The 26,588-nt window shown below is 40.5% G+C and overlaps 2 protein-coding genes and 1 pseudogene across 3 annotated transcripts in view; all 3 read left to right on the top strand.

Moving 5' to 3' along the window:
- The window catches only part of FNBP4 (formin binding protein 4), a 36,760-nt gene extending 29,004 nt beyond the window's left edge, over positions 1 to 7,756 (top strand). The window contains exons 16-17 of the mRNA XM_081098998.1: positions 3,679 to 3,836; positions 6,689 to 7,756. Of these exons, the coding sequence (XP_080955124.1) occupies positions 3,679 to 3,836; positions 6,689 to 6,779 (249 nt within the window). The 3' untranslated portion in view covers positions 6,780 to 7,756. The remainder of the gene's footprint in view (positions 1 to 3,678; positions 3,837 to 6,688) is intronic.
- A 2,275-nt stretch (positions 7,757 to 10,031) lies between these two features.
- AGBL2 (AGBL carboxypeptidase 2) overlaps positions 10,032 to 26,588 on the top strand; it is a 38,223-nt gene continuing 21,666 nt past the window's right edge. The window contains exons 1-9 of the mRNA XM_081098069.1: positions 10,032 to 10,084; positions 10,264 to 10,399; positions 10,651 to 10,714; positions 11,960 to 12,094; positions 13,073 to 13,126; positions 14,123 to 14,308; positions 17,033 to 17,140; positions 23,702 to 23,855; positions 25,649 to 26,431. Of these exons, the coding sequence (XP_080954195.1) occupies positions 10,346 to 10,399; positions 10,651 to 10,714; positions 11,960 to 12,094; positions 13,073 to 13,126; positions 14,123 to 14,308; positions 17,033 to 17,140; positions 23,702 to 23,855; positions 25,649 to 26,431 (1,538 nt within the window). The 5' untranslated portion in view covers positions 10,032 to 10,084; positions 10,264 to 10,345. The remainder of the gene's footprint in view (positions 10,085 to 10,263; positions 10,400 to 10,650; positions 10,715 to 11,959; positions 12,095 to 13,072; positions 13,127 to 14,122; positions 14,309 to 17,032; positions 17,141 to 23,701; positions 23,856 to 25,648; positions 26,432 to 26,588) is intronic.
- On the top strand, positions 18,079 to 18,677 carry LOC308524667 (large ribosomal subunit protein eL15-like; annotated as a pseudogene). The gene has a single exon. The product of its transcript is annotated as a large ribosomal subunit protein eL15-like (transcript).

The following is a 26,588-nucleotide window of genomic DNA, read 5'->3' as shown; positions in this document are numbered from 1 at the left end:
CCTGGGTTGTGGGCTTAATCCCCAGTGGGGGGCATGCAAGAGGCAGCTCATCAGTGATTTTCTCTCATCATTGATGTTTCTATCTCTCTCTCCCTCTCCCTTCCCCTCAGAAATCAATAAAAATTTATTTTTAAAAAAATTATTATACAAGTTTTAGTGGCCAAGAAGTGGTATCTTCTCGTGGTTTTGATTTCTGTTTCTATAGTGAGTAATCATATTGTGTATGTTTTCATTTGCTTGTTGACCATTTGTATATCTTCAGAGAAATGTCTACTTAAGTGCTTTGTCCTTTTTTTTAATAAATTTTTTAAATTTTTAAAAAATTGATTTTAGAGAGGAAAGGTGAGAGCGAGTAAGAAACATTAATTGGTTGCCTCCTGTACACACCCCCGACTAGAAATCGAACCCACAGTGTGGGCATGTGCCCTCACTGGGAATCTAGCTGGCAACCTTTCGGTGCACTGGTCAACACTAACTGAGTCACAGTAGCCAAGACCCCATGTTTTTTAAGCTGCAAATGTGGCCAGGGCCCTTTGTCCACTTTTTAATTTGATTGTCTTTTGTTATTGAATTATAAGAGTTCTGTATATGTTACAGGTAAAAGTCCCCATTAAGATATGTGATTTGAAAGTATTTTATCCTGCTCTGAGGGTTGTCTTCATTCTGATCTTGGTCCTTTTATTTATTCATTTTTATATATATTTTGTTTGTGTTAATCCTCACCTGAGGATATATTTTCTCATTGATTTTGAGAGTGAGTGGAAGGGAGTGGGAGAGACAGAAACATCAATGTGAGAGAGGCACATCAGTTGATTGCCTCCTGCACATGCCCCAACCAGAGGCTGCAACTGAGGTATGTACCCATCAGTTCACCATGAATGTATGGGTTTATTTCTGAACTTTCAGTTCTATTCCATTGGTCTGTATCAGCGGTTCTCAACCGGTGGGTCGCGACCCCTTTGGCGGTCAAACGACCCTTTCACAGGGGTCACCTAAGACCATCCTGCACATCAGATATTTACATTACGATTCATAACAGTAGCAACATTACAGTTATGAAGTAGCAACGAAAATAATTTTATGGTTGGGTCACAATATAGGAACTGTATTTAAAGGGCCAGAATGTTGAGAACCACTGGTCTATATGCTAGTTACACTAATAAAAGAGAAACATGCAAATTGGTGTCACTCCACTATGCCCACCAGCCAATCAGAGCAACTATGCAAATTAACCCAACAAAGATGGTGGTTAATTTGCATATGCAGGCACGGAGACCGCTGAAGATGGTGGTGGCCATGGAACTGGAGCGAGCAGAAGGCTTGGGTTGCTCCCGGCAACAGAGGAAACCAAGCTTCCCGCCCACCCTGGGCTCTGCTCAAGAAGGGGCTGGAAAAAAAATAAAAAGGAGGGGCTGGGAGCAGCCGGAGTGGAGAAGCCAAGCCTCACTGCTGTGGCCAGACCAAAGGCCTGGGTCCTGGGTGCCGGCAGCCAGGGGAAGGAAGACCTGTTGCATGAATCTTCGTGCAACGGGCCACTAGTTTTTGCATGAAATGCCAGTGAAATTTTAATAGGGATTGTGTTAATCTGTTGAGTCATATTGCCATTTTGACAATTTTAATTGAATTTTTTAATCCATGAACACAGGATTCCTTTTCATTTATTTAGGTCTTCAATTTATTTCAGAAATGTTTTGTAGTTTTTAGTGTACAAGTCTTTTACCTACTAGGCTATATTTTTCTCAGTGTTTTATTCTTTTGTGTGCCGGGCCTGCTCAGTCAAGGGTTCAGTGAGCCTGAGGGTGGATGTGGAAGGATGTAAGAAAAGACAGAGAATAAGCTGGGTCTAGGTGGATCTCCTGTGCCTGGCTAAGGCCACAGAGAGAGACCCAGACAGCAAACTGAGCCTTTATTTTATAGCCAGAGGTAAACAAGGTAGTGGTCACCATACTTACAATGTTCTTGTGAGTTTCACTTGTTTTGGCAGCACTTGCTGCATCTCCCTCAGCCCATTAGCTACCCAGATAAGATCTAGGGAGCTCATAAAGTCAAGCCTAATCATGCTAAGAGGGCTGTGCCCTCTAAGCTGGGACTTGTTTGTGGCTTTGCCAACAGGTCAGTCCCAGGCTTAACCCTTTAGCTGCTCCCTACACTTTTCAATGCTATTGTAAGTGGTATTGTTTTAATTTATTTGGATTTACCCTTTTATTATCAAATAATATCCTTGTTTGTTTTATAACTGTTTTTTACTTATAGCCTATTTTGTCTTGATCACTGTTTGCATAGAATATGTGTGCGTTTAAGACATTCTTTTTTTAAAATATATTTTAAATATATCTGTATGGATTTCAGGGAGGAGAGAAACATCAATGATGAGAAAGAATCATTGATCAGCTGCCTCCTTCCTGTACACCCTCTACTAGGAATCGAGCCCACAACCCAGGCCTGTGCCCTTCACCAGAATCAAACCCAGGACCCTTCAGTCCATGGGCCAGCGCTCTATCTACTGAGCCAAATTTCCTAGAGCTAAAATATATTTATTGATTTTAGAGAGGAAGGGAGAGGGAGAAATAGAAACATCAATGATGAGGGAGAATCATTGCTCCTCTTTAAAAACAATTTCTAATACAGTGGCTCTCTAATTTCACATAACTAATCACACATGTCAACCAGTATATTTTGAATGCATACTACTTATCAGGCATTCTCCCTAGGAGCTTGGGATTTGGTAGTAAGACAGATATAATTCCTGCTTTTGTGGAGTTTCTCTACTGACTGATTGGGGGAGATACAGGAATAGAATTGGGAAGACAGATAAGCAAATAAATGTTAAGTGTTTTAAAATGCAGTGAAAGGCTTGGCTGGCATGGCTCAGTGGTTGAGCCCCAAACTATGAACCAGGAGGTCATGGTTTGGTTCCTGGTCAGGGCACATGCCCAGTTTGCAAGCTTGATGCCCGGTAGTGTGGGTGCAGAAAGCATCCAGTAGATGATTCACTCTCATCATTGGTGTTTCTATCGCCTTCTTTCCTCTCTGAAATCAATAAAAACATTTTTTTATTTTCATTAAAAATGCAGTGGGGGGAAGCATGGAAGCAGTATAAGATGACAGATATATAGTTCTCTATTTGCAAATATCACAATTATTTTTCTTCACTACAAAAGTGCATATGTATTATAGACAATTTATAAACAAACCTAAGCCAAAAGAAAAGAAAATTTATCATAATACCCCCTTCTTAGAATTAATGTCATCATTCATATTTTGATAGATTCTTGCTTTTTTCATATTTAATAGTTGCTATTGACTTTGTTGCTCTTTCCAGAAAAGCTGGTCATTGGTATCTTAGTTCTATTTTTCACTTGATGTTATTAACACTGCATCTGTTTAAAATTTGTAAAGGGGAGCACCATAATTCTGAGGTGAGATAAGGGCTACAGTTCTGAATTCCATAGAAAAAGGAGGCTAATACAGGAAATTTTTCTGACCTGATTTCATAAAATAGCTACATTTACAGTTTTTCTTTTTAACCAGAACTGTAGAATGGTACTTATTTTGTGTTTCTGTTCTTTTGGTTTTAAAGTTTACTTATCCTTAGCACTAAGAAAAGATCTTAATGTCATATGAAGGTCTTATTTCCTTATGTATTCAATTCCTTCTGACCTTTAACCTTTGTTATAGGCAAAGAAGAGTAAAACAAAAATGCCATCTCTGGTAAAGAAGTGGCAGAGCATACAGCGTGAGTTAGATGAAGAGGAGAACTCTAGTTCCAGTGAAGAGGACCGGGAATCAACTGCACAGAAGCGAATTGAAGAGTGGAAACAGCAGCAGCTGGTCAGGTAAAAGAAAAGAGACCAAAGGTGGGGTGGGTTGTGATTAATTCATAGAAACATTTATCTATAAAAATTATGGTTTCGCCTTTTTCAACATCAGAACTATCAGAATTGTAATACTTTCTCCCATCAATTGCTCATCTTATGCAAAGGAATGGTTTTTAACACAGCATACTTCCCCATTTACTTATGGATCCAGTAGATATATATATATATATATATATATAATTTTTTTTTTCTTTTCAATTTTACAGACTAGAGGCCCAGTGCACAATCAGGGTCAGGGAGGGATGCAGGAGGGCTCCAGGGCATGTCCAGCCCATCTCCAGTCCCAATTGGCTGCACCCCAGCAGCAAGCTAACCTCTCGGTCAGAGCGTCTGCCCCCTGGTGATCAGTGCACATCATAGCGAGTGGTTGAGTAGCCTTAGCATATCATTATTATACTAGAGGCCCAATGCATGAAATTTGTGCAAGAGTAGGCCTTCCTCCCCTTGCCGGCACTGGCTTCCCTCCGGCATCTAGGACCTGGGCTTCCCTCATAGCCCCAGCTTCGTCTGGAAGGATGTCCAGTCTAATTAGCATATTATACTTTATTATTATAGACTTGAGGCCCCACACACGAAATCGCACACAGTAGCCCACTGCTGCTTGCAGTCCCACCCATCTGCTGCCTGCCTTGCTGCGATAGGAGCCTGTGGGCTGCCAGGGAGGGACCGAGAGGTGCTCAATGCACCTCATGGTGACCGGTCGTTTGATCGTCCTAGTCATCACGACACTGGTAGATAGATAGATAGATGGATGGATGGATGGATGGATGGATAGATAAGATAGATAGGACTGCACTTCACTGCACTTCACTTTGACTGGTTGGACGATCAGATTCTTAGCATATTAGGTTTCTATTATATAGGATAATTTACCAAAGTAAAAATAAAGAGAAAGGGAGAACACTTCATTAGAAATTTTAATAAGTCCCTAGCCAGTTTGGCTTAGTGGATAGAGCATCAGCCTGTGGACTGAAGGGTCCTGGGTTCGATTCCAGTCAAGGGCACATGCCCCGGTTGCGGGCTCAATCCCCAGTAGAGGACATGCAGGAAGCAGCCGATCAATGATTAATTATCTCTCATCATTGATGTTTCTCTCTCCCTCTCCCTTCCTCTCTGAAATTAATACAAAATATTTTTTAAAAAATAAATTTTGGCCGAAACCGGTTTGGCTCAGTGGATAGAGTGTCAGCCTGCGGACTGAAAGGTCCCAGATTCGATTCCGGTCAAGGGCATGTACCTGGGTTGCGGGCATATCCCCAATAGGAGATGTGCAGGAGGCAGCTGGTCGATGTTTCTCTCTCATCGATGTTTCTGACTCTCTATCTCTCTTCCTTCCTCTCTGTAAAAAATCAATAAAATGTATTTTAAAAAATAAATAAATAAATTTTAATAAGAATTTACACATAGTTAACCCAAATTTGTATTCTTTATTTTCCTAGTTTTGAAAGGTACACATACTGAAATGAGCAGCATCCTTCTAATGTTGTTCAATTATCATGTGTAATCTGGACCACACTTCTCTCATAAATAGTGATTGATGCCAATTTCAAATTTGTCTCTGATAGGCCTAGGTTATTATTTATGGTTCTTGCTCTTGCAACATCCATAAACACAGTACATATGAAAACATTTGGAAGTAACAAAATTGTAATGTTAAAAAAAGTTATACAAAATAAATAGTATCATACTTTATGTACTCACTAGAAAAAATTTGAGAGAAGATAGTCATTCATTGCTTCACAATTGAAAACATTTTTTCATGTTTTAATACATATATGTCAATTGAATGGTCATTCCAGTGAATTTGTTTCTAAAATATCTACTTCTCTCCAATCACTGCACGCTTGCTTTCAGCATTTGTCCACTTGAGAACCCTATCAAATAAATTTTAGCATGCAGCATCGGAAAGCGGGGAAGATTCCTGCTACACATCTTTTTAGGAAAACGAGATGGTCCAGGTTCATGTTATAAAATACTAGGTTATGAAATTGAATCTAGTGCCACTCTCTCTTTGCATTCATCTTATACTTGTAAAAGCAAAAAAGACTATGCAAATGTCTCCAAACTTCATTTTTTACTTCCTTGAAAAGTGATGCACTATTTTCGGTAACGTAATAATAAAACTGAGGGATGGTGTTAGTGATAGTTTATTTCACTTTTGCATCATCCTTGTAGGTGATTCCATTCAGTTTTTTTTATTTAGTATTTTTTAGTATTGCTGGGAATTGAATGATGAATTCCTATAAGATGAAATTAGCCAATGATTTAAGATGATGGGAGGAAATCACAGTGATCTTGTAATTTATCTTAGATTATTTTAGATTTATAAAAGCATCCAGTGCACCCATTCTGATCATTGCAAGATAGAACATGAGCTTTAATTTATTTTTTAGATGACTGTCATGAGATATCAATCTTTACAAATAGAACTGATCAAAAGAATTTCTAAAACATTAGGTCCAAAGTTCCCTTATGGTATATTGAAGATTAAAAAATCTTCCTTAAAGAATCATAACTCCTAGTGGCCAAGAGAAACTTTTATAAGAATGTTTTACTCCTTCAGTGTATTTTTAATGGTTGTTGGAGATAAATAAAAATAAAATGTGTGTATGTCTTTTGTTGACCCATCAGAAGAAATTTGATAAAGAATTTGCTGGTACTTAGCTGAGAAACTTGAAGCATTTTCATGAACATAGATGTGATAGGTCAAATTTTCAGTTTCAGTTAAGAGGTATTTTCTTATGTACTAGGTAATGAACCGATTCATTCTTTTTCTTCCCAGTGAAGTAATCTGTTTGTTGTTTTCACAGTGGCATGGCAGAGAGAAATGCTAATTTTGAAGCCCTTCCTGAAGATTGGCGAGCAAGACTAAAACGAAGGAAAATGGCACCAAACACATAATACTTTAAAAAATTAAAAAACAAATGTTTATTGGGTGTGTGTGGATGTGTGTGTGTGTGGATGTGTGTATTCAGTTCAGAGTCTTAATCTGTTTTATGTTGTCAATAAACTATAAATGTTATGAGGGAGAGCATATGAATTTTGAATTTCCTGGGCAAGAACATAACACCTATAAAGTTTTCACATTTGGGAAATGATATTTTTTCTGTTTTGCTGAAGGGTAAGATGACTGTTTTGACCTGGCTGCCTTTGCTCTCACACCGACAAACTCAGCATGTTAGGTACATTAACCTCATCACTCTGGAACATGTGGCTCATGAGTGTGACACCTTTTTAGAGGACACTGACAGAAAGTGAAGGATTTTCCCTGCCTAATGGAGGCTCAATAAGGGTTCCTAGTATGGTTCTCTCTCTCATTAACTTCTACTCCAGAACAAGTGCAATTAAGAAGGCAGCTGTGTATACTACCTTGCTTAACTGGGATTATCAGATCTTTCTGACCTTCCTCCAGTCTGCCACCCTGGAGTGCTAGGATATATCAAGTCATTTATCATGTGCTGATAGATGGCCACACTCTCCAAAAGTATTCTATCTCACACATTCTAGAATTGATAGCTGTCATTTCGTGTGCTAGATGAAATTTAAATTTCAGTACAGGCAGCAGCAGCAAGTTCAGGTCTTTGATTTTGAGAATTTCCCCTTACATCTGCGGCAGTAAATGTAACAGAAGCCACTGTATGTGTTGATATTGTCTTATTCCAAAATTCACCTCCCTTTCATGTGTGAACGTATTTTCCATAAAATTCCAGTATTTAAAAAGTTTACTATTCTGTATTTTCTATTGTATCACAATCAGGTAAAAGTCACTTTAAACTGAAGAAAAGGCAAACTGTGTTTTAAAGCTCTTTGTATTTCTCCAGTTTCTGACCTTGTAAATTTGTATATATACACTAATAAAGCTTTTTTTATACTTCTGATTGTCCTTTTGCTCTTCTAAACCTGTTATTTCATGATTATGTAACCAAGACAAGTCAATAGTAATTGTTTTTTTCTAATCAAATATGGTAGGGAGGCAAACATTAAAGGACAGCTCTAAAAAAGAGCAAGATTTTGAATCGGTTGGAGGGCAGCAGGGTTAGAAAAAGGCTTCTAGTACCAGAAGATGCTGTGTTTCTTCAATTTTGGAGGTTGCATTCTATAATAGCTAATGTTTAACCTACTAAAATCCAGGAAATAATATGTTCAACATTTTGAGAAAATAAAGGTGCTTTTTCAATCCTCTGATTATAAAAGTAATACATACAGGGTGTCCCCAAAAAATGAATACACACTTGATGTTTCTTTTTCAGATTTAACCCATTGGAATTAATGCAAAATTGTATATACATTGTTTTGGAACACCCTTTACTTACAGATACGGACATATAAAGTCAACCAAAGACAATACAGTGGGGCCTTGACTTACGAGTTTAATTCGTTCTGTGACGGAGCTCGAAGCTCAAATTACTCGTATGTCAAATCAAAAAGTGAACGAGTGAGACACATGATGCTGGGCTGATGTGGCGTTCACTGCGCCAGCTAGCAGTGGGGTATCTGAAGCTGGCTCGTAACCCAAATTTTAGCTCGTAACTCAAAGCAAAAAATCAGCCGAGAGACTGCTCGTATCTCGAAAAACTCTGTAGTCGGGACACTCGTAAGTCAAGGCCCCACTGTAGTTTAAATTTGATATTGGTATATATATGTAATTTTAAAATGTTACCTAACCAGTGTCATGTATGCTAGTGCATTAGATGTTACCATTATGCAAGTATTGGGGTGACCGTTTTATGTATAAACTGGAGGCCCAGTGCATGAAATTCATGCACAGGTAGAGAGTCCCTAGGCCTGGCTGGCGATCAGGGCTGATTGAGGCCTTCTGGCTGCCGGGCCAGAGCCTCCCTTAATTCTGCACCGCCCCCTGGTGGTCAGCACATGTCAGAGCGAGTGAGCGAGCTCCCAGTCTACCAGTCGAATTTCCAAGGGGACATTTTGCATATTAGCCTTTTATATATATAGATTGTGTGTTTTTATTAATCCTCACCTGAGAATATTTCCTCCATTGATTTCTAGGGAGGGAGAAGGGGAAGAGAGAGAAACATGGCCATGAAAGAGACTAGTCACCTCCCACATGCACCCCTACAGGGACTGAGAACTTGAACTTAGATTTGTGCCATGAATTGAACCCATGGACCTTCTCTGTGGGCCAACACTAGCCACTGAGAAAAAACTGGCCAAGGCTAAATTGTTTTTCTTGTAATTGCATAGAGCAAATTTCTAGAAATTGAGGCTGTCAACTAGCTGTTAAATTTCTACAGAGCACCAGTGCTTTTGTCACTATCCTACCAAATTGAGATTTTTAAAAATCTTACTAAATATGTGGGTTTAATTTAATTTTGTTTCTTATTGTAGAAAGTAATTTTTCTTTTAAGTATTTTTAATTGCTTTTTTACTTTTTATGTTTTTATTGATTTCAGAGAGGAAGAGGGAGAGAGAGATGATGAGAGAATCATTAATCCGCTGCCTTCTGCACGCACCCTACTGGGGATGGAGCTGGCAACCCGGGCATGTGCCCTGACCGGGAATTCAACCGTGACCTCCTGATTCAAGTGTCCAAGGTCAACTACTGAGCCACACCTGCCCAGCGAAAGTAATTTTTCATTTCTCTCGTTGAGCTGGCTTTACTTGTTACCTAATGGAACAGCAAAGCAGTTTGGAGTATGACTACAGGCTTTGTATTTCAATCAATTACCATTGATTACCCAAACAGGGCGCAACAACTTTTCCTTGGGAGGCGGGGCCTCCCTCCCCGGAAGCGCCGTCTGCCCCGCCCTCCTGCTTTGGTTTCCTGGTTGCTAGGCTACCGGCGCCCTAGCCGAAAGCGGTGGCGGGTGAGCGAGGTTAGCTCCTCTGCCCCGTGCACAGCTGGGCATCTCTACCTGCTGTGCCGTGGTCTCCCGCCTCGCCTAGGATTTTCAACCACCTTAGGCGCCGCGCCCTCCACTGAGCCTGGGACAGGCAGGAAGGAGCGCGGAGGCGGTTGCACCCTTCCCTCTGCGCTTCTCGGAAATCTCCCTTCCCCGCCCTGAACCCCTAAATTTCGGGCCTCTGACTTTTCTTTTCCATCCACTCCGAGACAACTTTTCTCGTTTTTTTTCACATCTTGCGGCACCTTTCTGCTTGCGGAGAGGAAAGCATGGGGCCTGCCAGGGTAAGGGTGCCTCGGGAGGAGAAGGCTGGAAGACGTGTCGCCCTCCCTAGTTTCTCAGGTACGCCTCCGGGCCTCATTATGGAACAACCAGCCCGGTCCTTGTTTGAGCAGACACCGAGTTGGCAGGAAAGGAGCCATGTGTCAGGGTTTCCTAAAATCGCGGGGGAGCTGCGGAAGCAAAGGGTGGGAATGATGACTATCGGCAGGTGTTTCAGTTGCCCTGTTCTGGTTTTTTAGCTTCTCCTGTGTAATCAGCTGACCTTTGGGAAACCGGGCAAGGGTGGTGGCTGGATGCCTATGTGAACGACTGGTCTTCAGTATGCCATACAGAAGCAACATGTTCCCAGCATTGGAAGCAGAGCTAAAGCAGAAGGTCGGTACACACCCCTCTCCAGGAAACTCCACAGAAATCCAGTACTAGATCAGAATGTACCTGCTGGTGGCACCTTTTTCTAGCTGGAGATCTTGATCCCCAAGACAGAATGATTTGTGTAAATATCTCACTTGGTTTATTTACAGAAGTCAAGTATACTGCCCTCTGCAACAGTGCTTGCCTACCTTTTGTTAAGAGTTCAGTATTATTTGAAAGGACTTTCCTGATTGAGATGGCCTTTCCTTTTACAGACTCTTCCTGATCCCTATGAAGTCTTTATGTACCATCACCTCCAGTACTATGGCTACTTTAAAGGTAAGACCTTGTTCTTATCCAGCATCACTTTTCCTGGGTTCCTGAAGTAAATTGTCTCATTAACTGGGAGAGTTATGCTAGGATAAACTAATGATGAATTTTTCCAGCACTATTAATGAAAAGTATTCCTTTCCCATTATCTGTTTGTCTACCCTTAAACTAATACCACTCTTTGTTAATTCTACCAAATGGCATTAAGACTATTTTTGGTTTTGCCTTTAAAAATTCAATATGGCCCTAACCGGTTTGGCTCAGTGGATAGAGCGTCAGCCTGCGGACTGAAGGGTCCCAGGTTTGACTCCGGTCAAGAGCATGTACCTAGGTTGCGTGCACATCCCCAGTGGGGGGTGTGCAGGAGGCAGCTGGTCGATGTTTCTCTCTCATCGATCTCTCTGACTATCCCTCTTCCTTCCTCTCTGTAAAAAATCAATAAAATATATTTTATAAAATAAAATAAAAATTCAATATGCTGGATTGTGTCTTGGTTATTCTTGCCTTTTTATATAATTTTAGAATTGGCTTATGATGTTTAAAAAAATTGTTGGGATTACACTGAATCTATAAAATCTAATTTCACAAGAACTGAGAATTTCCCAGTATTGGGTTCTCCAATCTCTGAATATAGTCGAATTCTCCATTTATTTAGGTCTTCCTTAATTTCTCCCAATAAAGGTTTACTAGTATAGTTTTTTCATAGAAGTTTATATTTTTATGCTGTTGAAATGGTATCTTTTTAAATTTTGGTTTTCTAACTTTGTTCCTAGTATTGAGAAATACAATTAAGTTTTTATATTGATTTTATTTCTGTCAACCTTGTTAAACTTTCCTATTAACTATTTCATTTTTTAAGTGATTACTAAGTTGTTGAAAACTGAATTTCCAGTTTGCCAGATTCAGCAGAGCCCTCAGGACAAAAGCAGTTCCACTCCCACTTGGAGTACCAGCCTTCACTTGGTGGGCTCTCTTGGCTGCTCTTATACTAGAGCCACCAGGTCTTTCTGCCTCCCAAGCCCTTTCTCTTTCCACTATATCATGCTGCCTCTCAAGTCTGCTCCTCACTGTAAAATGGAGAAAATGATGTTTAACTCAAATAAATCGGAATGTGAAGACTCTTTGGAAAATGAGATGTATTCGTTGTAAAGGCCTGTGGTATGGGGGTTGGTAGTAGCGGTTTGGGTATGCACCTAGATGTTAGAGGTGGTAACTAGCCTTCCAGCACCTTTCATTTAAACTGCCTTTTCATAGATGAAAGAGGCAGTGTACCAAACGCGGCTACGCACCAGCATGTTTGGAAGAATAAGCCCCGATTTGTCTTGAGTGACTCTTTTGGGGGAAGAGATGATTTGATACCAGACCACCTGGAAAAGGAGAACCTTCTATGTGAGTAATACTCCCTGTGTCTGATCCCCAGAACCCTCAGTGCCTTGAGCAGCTGCTCTAGGTATTCCGGAGAACATGGTCTACCATAGGAGAAGCCAGAGGAGCAGCCTTGGCCACTGTTTCTGTCATCACTCAGAAATGTTCTCTCTCGATCTACTTTGGATTGTAGGTTTAAATTGAAATACTATACATTATCTTCCTCCGAATTGTTGGAAAATTTGTTAAAACTTTTTGGTCAAGAGTAAAACATTGATTTTTCACACAGGTTTGATGGATATATTTGTTAAGGCTCTTCGCAAAAGAGTGGTGGAAACCAATTCCAGCTTAAGCAAAAATAATTTTTTAAAGGTATTCCACAGATTTCTTCTAGAATCCAAGAGCAGGAATTCAATAGATTTCCCCCCTAAATACATATTCAACCAAACATCAATTTGCTTCTCTTTACTCCACATCCTCCCTGCCCCCAGCCCAAGTTACCATCATTTCTCACTATTGAATATATGCAGATATTCTTATACTTTCTAATTATTTGTAAGTGCTCAATAAATGCTAGCATGACCTTTGAATTTTTTCTCCAGGTTCTGTATTAGGGTTTTAAAAAAAAAAAGTATGTAAATATAAATCATACCAGATACTGCTAGACTGCTTTCCAGAATGGTTGCACCAATTGAGCTTCTTGGCAGCTGTGCCTGAGAATACCTCTTTGTTTACACCTTTGCCAGGATGAGTGTGCAAACCTATAAATGCTTTTCCCATTAGGTAAAAAAACTGACGTCTCCTTCTCATTTTGATTAAATTTCTTTATGAATGAGCTTGAACAGCTTCACCATATTTTAAAATGTTTATTGCCCCACCCTCCAATTAAACAGTGAGGAAAAGATTTAGAGACAGAAATAGTGGGCTCCAAAGTGGGGATGGGAGGATGGAAAGGGGCAGAAAAAAGAAAGACAAACCGTGCCTCCTCCTTCCTCTTTTTAGGGCCTACCTGTCTATCCTCAGCTGTGCATCAACAGACAGACGCTGTGAGCAAAGGTATTTCATGTCCCTCCAGACCAGAAAACTCAAAACTCCTTTGTGGGAACATGTCTTCACCCCTTCTCTCGCCCCCAGAGCTGAGAATCACCACACTGAGGGGCCTTCGTTCCTTCCCCGTTATTTTCTGTCTCTTCATTCTTCCTCTCGTTTCCTTTTTCTTTCTCCCTGAAAACCTTTCTTTTCCTCCCTTTTTTCTCATTCTCTACTTGCCAAGAGCTCCTCTCTCTCTCCTGACCATTCACGCTACTCTCCCACTTCCCGTATCATCCTGTTTTCGAAGTCGCTCTGTCCTTTGAATGGTTATATTTTGAACTTGAAATTTAACTTGCAGGTTGTTTTTAATAGTTTTATGTACATTTTTCTAAAATGCTAATGGGTGAATTGAAAGTTCCCTCTCTTGCCTCACTCTAAACAAAAGTAATAGAACACATTAAATAACTTTTTATTCATTTGCAACCCACTGTTGAGATGTCTTAAATACATAGCTCTGATTTTTTTAAAACACAAAAATGTTTCTTCTAATTTACTCTTAAAACTTCACACTTAAATATTTAATAGGCTGTGTCAAATTTTAATTTGATTTTTATCATTTCTATGCCATCATCCTGAACTAAATCTCCTTGAAGGAGAAATATGTCATAGGATTGCACATCTGTGCCTTTTTTTTGAGGGAGAGAGAGAGAATGGAAGGACGAGAGGAGGGGAAAAGAGAGAGAGATAAACATCAATGTGAGAGAAACACATGGATTGGTTGCTTTCTGCACATGCCCTGACCTGGGTCAAGGATCAAGCCTCCAACCAAGGTAGGTGTCCTTGACTGGGAATAGAATCTGCAATCCTTTGGTCCAAGGGCCAATGCTCTAACCACTTAGCACCCAGCTAGGGCTGTGCTCATATTTTAGTAGTGCTTAGAGTTACTTAGTGGTTCTAGTTGATCAGTGAAGTTCCCAAGGAAGAAAGAAGCCACTCACTCATTCCCTTGCCCTTTGGCAGATTCCTTTATGCTGAGTTCATCACTTCTCAGGAGCAGACTCCTTCTTCACGATGATTTTGGTGAAGTAAACCCATGTCTTCGGGAACCCCAAGATCTCTTTGCCTTTTACTCTTGCAGCGGGCAACTGCAGGTTCCCAGGTGGCCAATAGAATGCGAGGTCATCAAAGAAAGCATTCATCATATTGGTATGTGACTTATGTGTCATAGTCTTGCTGTTCTGACAGACTTTATTACAAAACCTTATAGTTTTAAATCCTATATGCTAAAGTACAAGGCAGGACAAATTCAACACCTCTCATCTCACCCCAAAATGATTATCTCACCCTGGGATACTGAAATACACTCACCAAAGTCAAAAGTTACACTAATGTGTAAATTAGAATGTTTCAGAGTCCATTGGAATGAAGGATACCTTATTAGAGGCCAAAATATATTCTTACTTAAATCTGTTCTCTAGATTATTCCCATCTCAGTATTAATGTGCTTAGTTGAGTTTTATAAAAGTTGTATTTTTACTGGCCTTGTTATAGTTGATGCACACCATATATGTCAGAACGTACTTTGTACTGTTTTTTTTTGTTTGTTTGTTTTTTTAAATATATTTTATTGATTTTTTACCGAGAGGAAGGGAGAGAGATAGAGAGCCAGAAACATCGATGAGAGAGAAACACCGATCTGCTGCCTCCTGCACACCCCCCACTGGGGATATGCCCGCAACCCAGGCACATGCCCTTGACCGGAATCGAACCCGGGACCCTTCAGTCCGCAGGCCGACGCTCTATCCACTGAGCCAAACCGGTTTAGGCAGTTTGTACTGTTTTTAATCATATTTTTAGTTTATTGGAGTTTTTATGGGAATGGTAGAGACTTTTAAAAAAATTTATTTTAAAGAAAGGAAGGGAGAGGGGGAGAGAGAGAGAGAAGCATCCATCGGTTGCCTCCTGCACACCCCCTACTGGGGATCAAGCCCAAAATCCAGGCATGTGCCTTGACCATGAATGAAACCTGTGACCTCTTGGTGCATGGGTCGAGACACAACCACTGAACCACACCAGCTGGGCAGTTAGAGACATTTTTTATGGCATTGCTGGTCATATCTTTGAGCTATTGGTGCAAATATAATCTTCAGCACTCATTTTATGAAGCATTTTCAGAAGTGGATTGCATTGAAAAGTGGGGACTTTGCTAATTGGTCGGATACATATATCTACCAGACATAATGCCTCTGCTTTAGACTGCTGGATAAACAACTGGATGTTTCTTATTTTCTCCGTTTCCTCATTTATTATTCACTCAATAAATATTGATGAAGCATTTACCATATGCTAAGTACAATGTTTAGTGTTAGATATACAGTTATGAACAAGACAGATACCCAGAGCTCACAGACTAGTGGGAAAGTTAAAGATACAACCAGGCAATTGCATAAAGTTTGATCCCTTGGGAACACTTAATCTCAGCTTGGAAGATCAGTAAGCGTTTCCAAAAGGAGTTGAAATGTCAGCTGGGATCTGAAGGAGAAGTTAGAAGTAATCCAATTGAGAGAGTCAAAGAAAAGTATTCCAATTAGAGGGAACAGAAAAAGAGAATGTCATGTTTGGGCAACCATGAAACATTGAGCCTGAAAGATGAGATGATGCCGAAACCGGTTTGGCTCAGTGGATAGAGCGTCGGCTTGCGGACTGAAGGGTCCCAGGTTCGATTCCGGTCAAGGGCATGTACCTGGGTTGCGGGCACATCCCCGGTAGGAGATGTGCAGGAGGCAGCTGATCGATGTTTCTCTCTCATCGATGTTTCTGGCTCTCTATCTCTCTCCCTTCCTCTCGGTAAAAAATCAATAAAATATATTTAAAAAAAAAAAAAAAGATGAGATGAAGCTGAAATATAGGGATGGGCTTAGTGTCGTGGTTGGGATAGAACTGCTCTTTCGGTGTTTGGAAATGTGTGTGGCAGGGGGGAGGGAGGGGCGCATTTTGAGTTTGCACAGTAGCTGAGAAGTCCTAAGGTCATCTGCCCCTATTCTGTACAATCTATAATAATAAAAGCGTAATATGCTAATTAGACTGGACGTCCTTCCAGACGACCTTCTGGACAAAGCCGGGGCTACGAGGAAAGCCCAGGTCCGGGATGTAGGAGGGAAGCCGGGGCCAGCAGCCAGTAGAAGGAAGGCCTATCTTGCAGGAATTTCGTGCATCAGGCCTCTAGTTCTTAGATAAAAGCCCAAGTTGATCAGGCCAGACAATAGGATTTTATAGTTCTCTATATAAAATAGAATAAGATAGAGAATTCCTGTGAAGATTTTGGACTCAATTCCAAAAGGAAAATTAAAAAGTGTAAAACATAATCCACTAAAAAACCATTAAATCTTTTTTTAAAGCAATTTTTTTTTTTTTCAAAGAACTCTAATAGCAAGTACCTGCTGTTTAAACTGAGTTGTCAGAGTCTCATTACTCCCCATTCCCTTAAAGAAAATAAAGGAACATTGTCTTTTACTGAGTTGTGTCTTTATATGCCCTTGGTTTTCATCACTTAAAATGATATGGAGAAGTTCCCCAAGTTTCATACGAAGAATCTTTTAGAATTGAATGTTGATGAAAAAGCCTTGTTTTCTCAGAAACAAGTGATATACTTATTCCTCTATGGTAATAAAAAGTATGTAGTGGATCATATTTTCCTGATTTTAAAAGGAAGCTCAGGACCAAATTTTAAAGAGTTAGTACAGCAATTAAATTGACTTTTCCAGCTTACTTCTAAATCTTCTATTTAAAGTTTATGTGTTTTTGTTAAAAGTCTCCTCGTAGTCTTATGGAAAGAAGCAAGACAACTTATAAACAAATTAGAAACTTAGGTTCTGACAAAGTGATTCTGTATTATTTCTTATTTTGTACTTTTTAAATGTCTTCTTTCAGAGGGAGTTCCACCTCAACCCGAATATTTTTATCAACCTACAGGAAATGAAAAGGTACCAGAAATTGTAGGAGAGGAAAAAGGCAGAATTGTCTATCAATTAGATTCAGGTATTGTCATTACGCTGAGCAGTGAGTAATTAATTAATCGTGATAAGGTTATAAATATTTTCTATAATAAATGTGATTTTAGAAAATCCATAGTTCAGTGATAAGTTGTCTTTTCCAAACCAATCTGAATGGGAACCCAGATATTCATGAATAATCAGCTTTAAAATTTCAATCATTTTTTTAAAATGACAGTACCTTTTTCTTAATAAATCTAAGTCCATTTTATAGCTTCTCCCTTGTAATTCCTCTTCCTGAAATTCAGAGGTTGGATCTTTGGGAAACGCATTCTTCTTTTCGCCACCTCCTATATGTACTTGGGTGAGTACTTTATAGTATGTGCATATGACTGTCATTTACCATGTGGCTTCCTGCATTAAGTTGCAGATTTCCTAGAGATAGAATGCATGTCTTTTATAAAAATGTGCAGAACACTGTACCAATAACAGCCACAAAATACACATTTGTTTCAAGGGCCCTTGGTAGATTCTCTAGTATACACCATATGCTAGGTTGTAAAGCAGGTCTTAATACCTTTTATGTAAAAGGATTGAAATGATACCAAATATATCCTCTTATCACAACAAAATTAAATTAGAAATCAACAACAGAATGACATTTGGGAAATCTATAGATATTTGGAAATTGAGCATCTACCATATACTAAGTACAGTGCTTAGTGTTAGAGATACAGTGATGAACAAGACGGAAACACCCATTTCTAAGTAACCCACGTGTTAAAGATATCACAAGGCGAGTTTAAAATATTTTGGAATGAAAATAAAACAACATATCAAAATTTATGGGATGCAGCTAAAGCACTGCAAGGTAAATTTATGGTTTTAAATACATATATTTGAAAGGAAGAGGGGGAGCCCAAAAGGGATTGTGGGAGAAAGTCTTTTCCTTCCCAGCTGCCCACAGCCGTCAGGTAAACCAAGATGGGCGCTTACAAGTACATCCAGGAGCTATGGAGGAAGAAGCAGGCCAGCGTAATGTGCTTTCTTTTCAGGCTGTGCTGCTGGCAGTACGCCAGCTCTCTGCGCTCCACTGGGACCCCTGCCTACCAAGCCCAATAAAGCACAGCAGACTGGAATACAAGGTTATGTCATATATTGGACTCGTGTGTGCTGTGGTGGCCACAAACACCCTGTTCCTAAGGATACAACCAGTGGCAAGCCTGTCCATCATGGTGCTAACCAGCTAGTTTGCTGGAAGCCTCAGTATGTTGCTCTGGAGCTAGCTGGGCACCACTCTGGGGCTCTGAGAGTCCTGAATTCTCACTGGGTTGGTGAAGATTCCACACACAAATTCTTGGAGGTTATCCTCACTGCTCCATTCCATAGGCTATCAGAAGAAATCCTGACACCTAGTAGATCACCAAACCAGTCTGCAAGCCCAGGGAGATGTGAGGGCTGACATCTGCAGGCACAAGAGCTGTGGCCTTAGAAAGGGCCACAAGTCCCACCACACTATTAGTGGTTCTCGCAGTGCAGCTTGGAGAAGGCACACTACTCTCCAGTTCCACCGTTACTGCTAATATAAGTAATGTTTGTAAAATCCTTACCTAAGAAACAATTTAGGACAGTTAAAAAAAAAGGGGGGGGGGATAAATTAATTAAATAAGGGAGGAAGATCTGAAATTAATTACCCAAGCTTTCACCTTAATAAATTTTAAAAATAAGAGCAAAATAAATCCAGTGCAAGCTGAAGAAAGGAACTGATAAAGATACTAATGAAATAGGTGAAATAGAAATCAGAAAAATCAAGTTGGTTTTTTGGAAAAATCAACAAAATTGACAAAATAGCTCAACCAAGAAAAAGGGAGAGGAGATACAAATGATCAAAATCAGCCAAAACTGGTTTGGCTCAGTGGATAGAGCGTCGGCCTGCAGACTGAAGGGTCCCAGGTTCGATTCCGGTCAAGGGCATGTACCTTGGTTGCGGGCACATCCCCAGTAGGGGGTGTGTAGGAGGCAGCTGGTTGATGTTTCTCTCTCATCGATGTTTCTAACTCTCTATCCCTCTCCCTTCCTCTCTGTAAAAAAATCAATAAAAAATATATATATATATATTAAAAAAAAACAACAAATGATCAAAATCAGCAATGGAAGGAAACATAAGCATCAACTCTACAGAAATCAACGGAATTACAAGACAATGCTGTAACAACTTTACGCCAACAAATAGACAACATAGATGAACAGGAACAATTGCTAGAAAGACACAAATCACCAAAACTGACTCGGGAATAAATTAGAAGTCTGAATAGATTATAACAAAAAAATTGAATTAGTAATTTAAAATCTTCCTGTAAAGAAATCCCTGGCCCAGATGGCTTGCCAGGGTTTGTTTGCACTGTATCAAACGTTTAAAGATGAAATAGTACTAATTCCTTATAAACTCTGAAAACAGAGGAGAAGGAAGCATTTGCCAGCTCTCTTTGGTGAAGCCAATATCATACTAGTAATAAAGCCAGACAAAGACATTACAAGAAAACTATAGATCAGTATTCCTTATGAATATAAATGCAAAATTTTTCAACAAAATACCAGCAAACCAAATCCCACAGCATATTAAAAGGATTACACACCATGACCGAAGGGGATCTGCCCCAGGAGGCCCGGGGTGGTTCACTATCTACACTGATAAAAGAGAAAGATGCAAATTGACCATACCTTCATGATGCCCACCAGCCCATCAGGAGTGAGCATGCAAATTAACCCAACAAAGAGGGCAGGTTAATTTGCAGGTGCCAAGCGGCGGGGGTGGGGTGGGGCAGGGCGCTCCGCACCGCCCTAGCCACCCCGGGCCTCTGGGCAGCTCTGGGCCAGAGCGAAGGCAGTGCCAGCAGCCAGGGGAAAGAAAGCCCATCCTTGCATGAATCTTCGTGCATTGGGCCTCTAGTAAGAAAATAAGCAGAACCACATTAGTAGAACAGAGTGGGAGGAAACAGCCATGTCAAGGCAGAAAAGGCATTGGACAAAATTCAGCCTTTCGTGGTAAGAACATTCAGAAAACCAGGAATAGAAGAGAATTCTCTTAACCAACTCGATAAATGGTATTTACAGAAACAATGGATCAACTTCACACCCACCAAAATAGCTATAATAAAAATATAGACAATAACCAGTGCTGGGGAGGATGTGGAGCAGGTGGTAATACTAACACTTAAGACAGAAAGGAAAGGTAATGTTAAAGAGCAATGAGCCAAGAAATACAATATGAACCTTCCTGAGGAAAGGGAAGTAAATTTTGAATTAATAATGTCAGGATCCTAGGTTAGTAATAGGGAGGGACATGGAAGGGAGCTGCCAACAAGGACGTCCTCGTCATCACCAAAAATCACCTGGTGCTCATTGAACCCACAGGTACCAGAGCTCATTGGAACTTCTTAAAAGGAATTCTCTGAAGTTGGAAAATACTGTATTCAAGAAATAGAAAGCAAAAAAATATCCTCCTAATTTGAAAAATCAATCTCTGTTAAGTAATAATTATCAGAAAGGAAACCTGTTTTATTGGAAGAGGAATCTGCACAAAGTTTAGTTAGTAGAAAGAGAATGTGTTCACCCTTTGCGCTCCAATTTTATTTTTGGAATTCAAACAGTCTGGTTCGAATTGGAAGTCCTTCCTCTCTTGGTTGCAATAGTTCCCTGGCGGAAATTACCAATTAGCTCAATCACCAACTCGACGTTGGACCTGCTACTAGTGGCTGGTCTGTTGAGTCAGCCTCAACGTTGGAGCGCAAAAGGTTAAAGAAGTGACATAAGGGAAACCTTTCGGAGAAACAACCAGAAACAGAAGGGACAACCATGTGCTTACATTCCTCAAGTGGAAGAATAAAATGAGCCAGTTATTCCTGAGGGCCCCGCTGAGATGTAATTGCACATACTCCACCACAGTTTCCTTGATTATGAACTCTCATGTTAATAATAATATGTTGGGAAAAGCTATAAGCAATCCTAAATAATAAAAGCCTAATATGCTAAGTGGCCGGTTGGCCAGTCGATCGTTCAGCCAATCAAAGCATAATATGATAATGATATGCTAAGTATGCTCAACCGCTTGCTATGATGTGCCCTGACCACCAGGGGGAAGATTCTCTGACCAGTAGGTTAGCTTGCTGCTGAGATCTGGCCAATCAGGACTGAGCGAGATGGGCCAGACACGCCCTGGAGCCCTCCCGCAGTCCCTCCCCAGCTGGCCAACCTCCTGTGTCCCTCCCCAACCCCTCATGCACCGGTGGGGTCCCTTGGCCTGGCCTGCACCCTCTCACAATCCGGGATACCTCGGGGGATGTTGGAGAGCTGGTTTCAGCCCGATCCTGCTCAACGCACGTGGTCCGTGTGCTCCCACAGGGGGAGCGCCGCTCAGCCAGAAACCAGGCTCACAACTGGCAAGCGCAGTGGCAGTAATGGGAGCTTCTCCCGCCTCCATGGCAGCACTAAGGATGTCCAACTGCCAGCTTAGGCCTGCTCCCCGAGGGCTCCCAGACTGCGAGAGGGTGCAGGTTGGGCTGAGGACTCCACTCCTCCCCACCCCCCGCCCCCGGTGCATGAATTGCATACACCAGGCCTCTAGTGAAGTAAATAAGGTGGAGCAACTCAGTCCACCTAGCTCCACCTTGTGGAATGTCTGAGGAGGCGTTTGGAAGGCATTTAAAAGGTATGAGGTATAAGTGGGTAGACTTAGGTTTTAGATAATAGGTTATGTGCTGCTTCTACAACCTCGGGATTATAAACCTGTTTTACAGGTTTGGAGTCGCTTCATCTGTTCTAGCCAGAGATATTTTTGTGTCTTACCCAAGAAGGAACCCTGGGGTGGAAGTGCTTTCTCCTGATATGGCAGCCCTTGCAGAATGTCCTTGTTCTGTTAACACACAGTTGTGGCCACTGCCTTAATCTTGTCCTTGGGATCCATGGAGAGTTGAACCCACCTCACTGGAGGAATAAAGAAGCAGAAAACTGAGAAGATGGGGCTCCAGAGGGAATTTGGGAGTTTGTCATTTTAGGGGCCCCACAGCAACTACATGCTGTGGGAATATTGGAGGAAAAAAGGAAATTGGTTTTGGTTTTTTTTGAGAAATGTTACTGTGAACTATGAATTGGATCTTTAATGTTACCTAAGAGACTCAAGAAAATATTGGAATTTCTATATTAATGACATCTGGTCACTGGGCTGCACTCTGGTTTCATGAGGAGACTGAACCATGGGGGGCCCCAGCTTTTACTTAGACAACATGGACTCTTGGCCTCTGCCTTTGTTCCTTCCTCTGTGCTTGTTTTCTTCTTTCACCCACTTCTTTTCAAGCTTGAGTCCTCCTTCACTCTCACTTATTTGATTATATAGTTTATTTATTATATGTTTATTATAAAGTCTTTCTAGTGACATGGTTGCATAGGAGGAAAAGTCTTCATAGCATTACTGTATTTACTAATGAACTGGCCACTTATATAATCGTGCCCCACACATATTACTATTTGTTTAATGTTCCATGGTCAGCATCTTTGATGGTGTCAGTCACTTGCTGATTGATGGATATTATTAACATCTGGTAATATAATGCAAATAAATATCCATTGCAAAGTGAAATTACGATTTTTAACAAGAGATGCAGGATTTTATGAAATAGAAGTTGATGAATGTTACAGAATTGCTTGAATCATTTGCAAAACCACTGACAAATGAGAACCTAGAAAATTTTTTATCAGTTGGCAAAGACAAAATCAACAAAAGATGACAAAAATAGGTTCTTCTAGACACAAAGATGAGAACATTGTGGTACAAAGAGAAGTCCTTAGGGAACTATGAAGTCCTAAGAAAGTTTTGCAAAAGTAACTGCCCAAACCAAAGATGTCATATGGCACCCTTACTGAATTTGTCTGAAAAATTATAACCCCACAAAAAAATAATAGTAATTGATTCTTTATTATCCCAAGTATTAGAAAGAGGTTGTGATTATAATCTAAATTTTGTTAAATAAGATAAATTTCATACATTTTTAAAATTTCATTTTAAAGTTAAAATTTCAATTGTGACCTTCCTTTTCACTGATAACTACATTTTGGTTCCTTTCCCAGGGGCATTCACCCATACCAAGTCTTCTCAAACTGCTATTTTTGTTTTATTTAAATCTGGAAGCGTATAGCAAAACATTTTATGGCGTCTACTATGTGTTCTCTTTTTTGTTTTTCCCCTTATCTTTTTCTTAAATCAATAAATAGGTGCTATTTGTTGTGTGTTTATAAATAAGGTTTCAAATGTTCTCAGATGCTTGATTTAGAATATTACCTTTTGCCAACATCCTTTTAAATTAGTATTCAAATGGGCACAAGCAGTACTATCTGCGCTGACAAGGGTTGCCTGTAGCAAAAGGAAGTGCTCTAAGAGTCCTTCAGAGAAATATACTTTAGAATGAAAAGTCTCAGCAAGAACAACTGAAAATTAGAATATTCATTGTTGTTAACCTAGGGCAGTGCTGCTGAAGACAGAAGGGCGCAAAGAATATGCTGGATGAATGGGTTCTGACAGGAATGTGGCTAAAGATGTCTGTCTCACCTGCAGTGCCCACCAAAGGCTCCTATTTCACCAGCTCCAGAGTGGGAGGCAAGCGGGGAGTGATCAAGGAGCTCGCTGTCACACTGCAAGGACCCGAAGATAACACTCTCCTGTTTGAATCAAGGTTTGAGAGTGGGAATCTGCAAAAAGCTGTCAAAGTGTGAGTAACAAAGTGGGTTTACCCAAAGGGATGGTGATTGAAGTGACTGAGAAGTGTCTTCAGGAATCATAGTCGGAGTCAGGAGTGTTTCTGCAGAAGAGGTGAAGGGAAATGATTTTTCCCCCAGAATAAAAATTTATCTAAATTGTTTTTTTTCTGTTTATAAAAGAAATTAGTGCTCATATAAAATTCATATTGACAAAATTTTGAATCCTATAATCATGACTCCCAGACACAAGCAATTGATAACGTTTTGATGTCTATGCATTAATTGTTTCTCTCTCTAATACACACAAATTATATATTTTTAAAAATAGGGTAATGGGCCCTAACCGGTTTGGCTCAGTGGATAGAGCGTCGGCCTGCGGACTGAAGGGTCCCGGGTTCGATTCCGGTCAAGGGCATGTACCTGGGTTGCGGGCACATCCCCAGTAGGAGATGTGCAGGAGGCAGCTGATCGATGTTTCTCTCTCATCGATGTTTCTAACTCTCTATCCCTGTTCCTTCCTCTCTGTAAAAAATCAATAAAATATATTTTAAAAAAAAAAAAAATAGGGTAATGGTGTATATATTTGGACACTGTTTTTGCAAATTGGCTTTTCTCTACTTTGTACATTTTATTTTATTTATTTTTTGTTAATCCTCACCTGAGGATATTTTTCCACTGATTTTTAGAGGGAGTGGAAGGGAGGGGGAGAGACAGAGAAACATCGATGTGAGAGAGACACATCAATTGGTTGCCTCCCACACGTACCTGCAACCAAGGTACGGGGCCCTTGACCAGAATCAAACCCTGACCCCCATGTTCTGTCCATTGAGCCAAAACAGGTAGGGCTCCACTTAATACATTTTAGATGTTTTTCTATGACAATACCACAGACATATGTCCTTATTTTCAATAGTTCATATTGTTCTATTATATGAGTGTTCCATACCTATTTACCCTATTCCCACCTGATGAGAAATTAAGACATTTACAATTTTTTATTAAATGAATGAACAGAATTCACACCCTTGTGCATGTATACTTTTTAGTATTTGTGGTGTTATGGAACAGATTCTGATATAGAATTGGTGGGTCAAAGGGTTTGAACCCTAAGCATTGCTAGTTTTTGCCCCATTGCCCTCCAGCATGATTTCAGTTCCCATCAACTGTGGATGAGAGGGCCTGTTGCCCAATGTGGAAATGTTGCTGAGATGGAGGAGAAAGGACGGCATCCTCTTTTAATCTGTATTTCTTTCGTGATGCATGCGGATGAACATCTTTTCATGTTTTTGGCATTTGTATTTCCTCTTCTGCAGGTTAGGCCTTCTTTTCCACAAGGTGCATGCATTCCGGCAAAGCCCCCTTATCTTCAAACAATTGATGATAAGAGATAAAAATAGCACAGGAAGCTTACGGGTCTGATCCATCCTGGTGATGCCCAGGATGTAGGTACAGCCAACAGAGGTTCCGGCTTCCCTGAGTTCAGTGTGTTTCGGGGAAATGGGTTGAAGTGTTTGGAAACCACCTTCTGGGCTCTAGAAAGGCACCAAGAAGCTCAGCGCGCCCAAACATCCGGTGCTGCATGTGAATTATGAAACTCTTCTGTCCCACCCCAAATGCACGTTCTTCCCCCAAGTCCCTGTTAGCCTAACATGAGTTGGAGAACTAAGTAAATTAGAAAACAAATGTTTGATGTAGCACCCTTTCTGTTGTGATTTGATCTATTTTTACCAGGGAAAAACAATGTTTTCCCACATTTATTTTTTGAGGGAGGTATTACAGAGATATTCTATATTCTTCATTACAGAGACACCTATGAGTATGAACTCACCTTACGAACTGACCTCTACACAAACAAACACACTCAGTGGTTTTATTTTCGAGTTCAGAACACCAGAAAAGATGCCACCTATCGCTTCACCATCGTCAACTTGCTAAAACCCAAGAGCCTTTATACTATAGGAATGAAGCCACTCATGTACTCCCAATTGGATGCCAACATCTACAACATTGGCTGGAGGAGAGAAGGAAATGAAATCAAGTACTACAAGAACAACACGGATAATGGGCAGCAGTCCTTTTACTGTCTCACGTGGACCATTCAGTTTCCTCATGACCAGGACACTTGCTTCTTTGCACACTTCTACCCATATACATACACGGATTTGCAATGCTACCTCATGTCGGTGGCAAAAAACCCTGTCCAGTCTCAGTTCTGCAAACTCCGCACTTTATGCAGGAGCCTTGCAGGAAATACCGTGTACCTGCTCACCATCACCAACCCATCCCGAACCACGCAAGAGGCTGCTGCAAAGAAAGCCGTGGTCTTGAGTGCCAGGGTCCACCCTGGGGAAAGTAATGGCTCCTGGATCATGAAAGGCTTTTTGGACTTCATTCTTAGCAACTCCCCAGATGCCGAGCTCCTCAGAGATATCTTTATCTTCAAAGTGATTCCCATGTTAAATCCAGATGGAGTGATTGTGGGGAATTACCGGTGTTCATTGGCTGGCAGGGACTTGAACAGGCATTATAAAACCATTCTGAAGGAGTCTTTCCCCTGCATCTGGCACACCAGGAACATGATCAAGAGGTGAGTCCCCTAATCTGTTGAACTTTCTCTGGTTACTGTGAGCACTATCTAATGGCAGGGACTGGAGGGAGAGGGAAGATCTCTTCTAATGTTATAAGAATTGGAAATGTCTTTTGAGACAGTCTTTTTTTTAATATATTTTTATTGATTTCAGAGA

This window comes from Myotis nattereri, assembly GCF_964212035.1.
Source record: "Myotis nattereri genome assembly, chromosome: 9".
NCBI lineage: Eukaryota > Metazoa > Chordata > Mammalia > Chiroptera > Vespertilionidae > Myotis > Myotis nattereri.
Note: the sequence above shows the minus strand (reverse complement) of the source record. Positions and strands in the feature narration are given on the sequence as shown.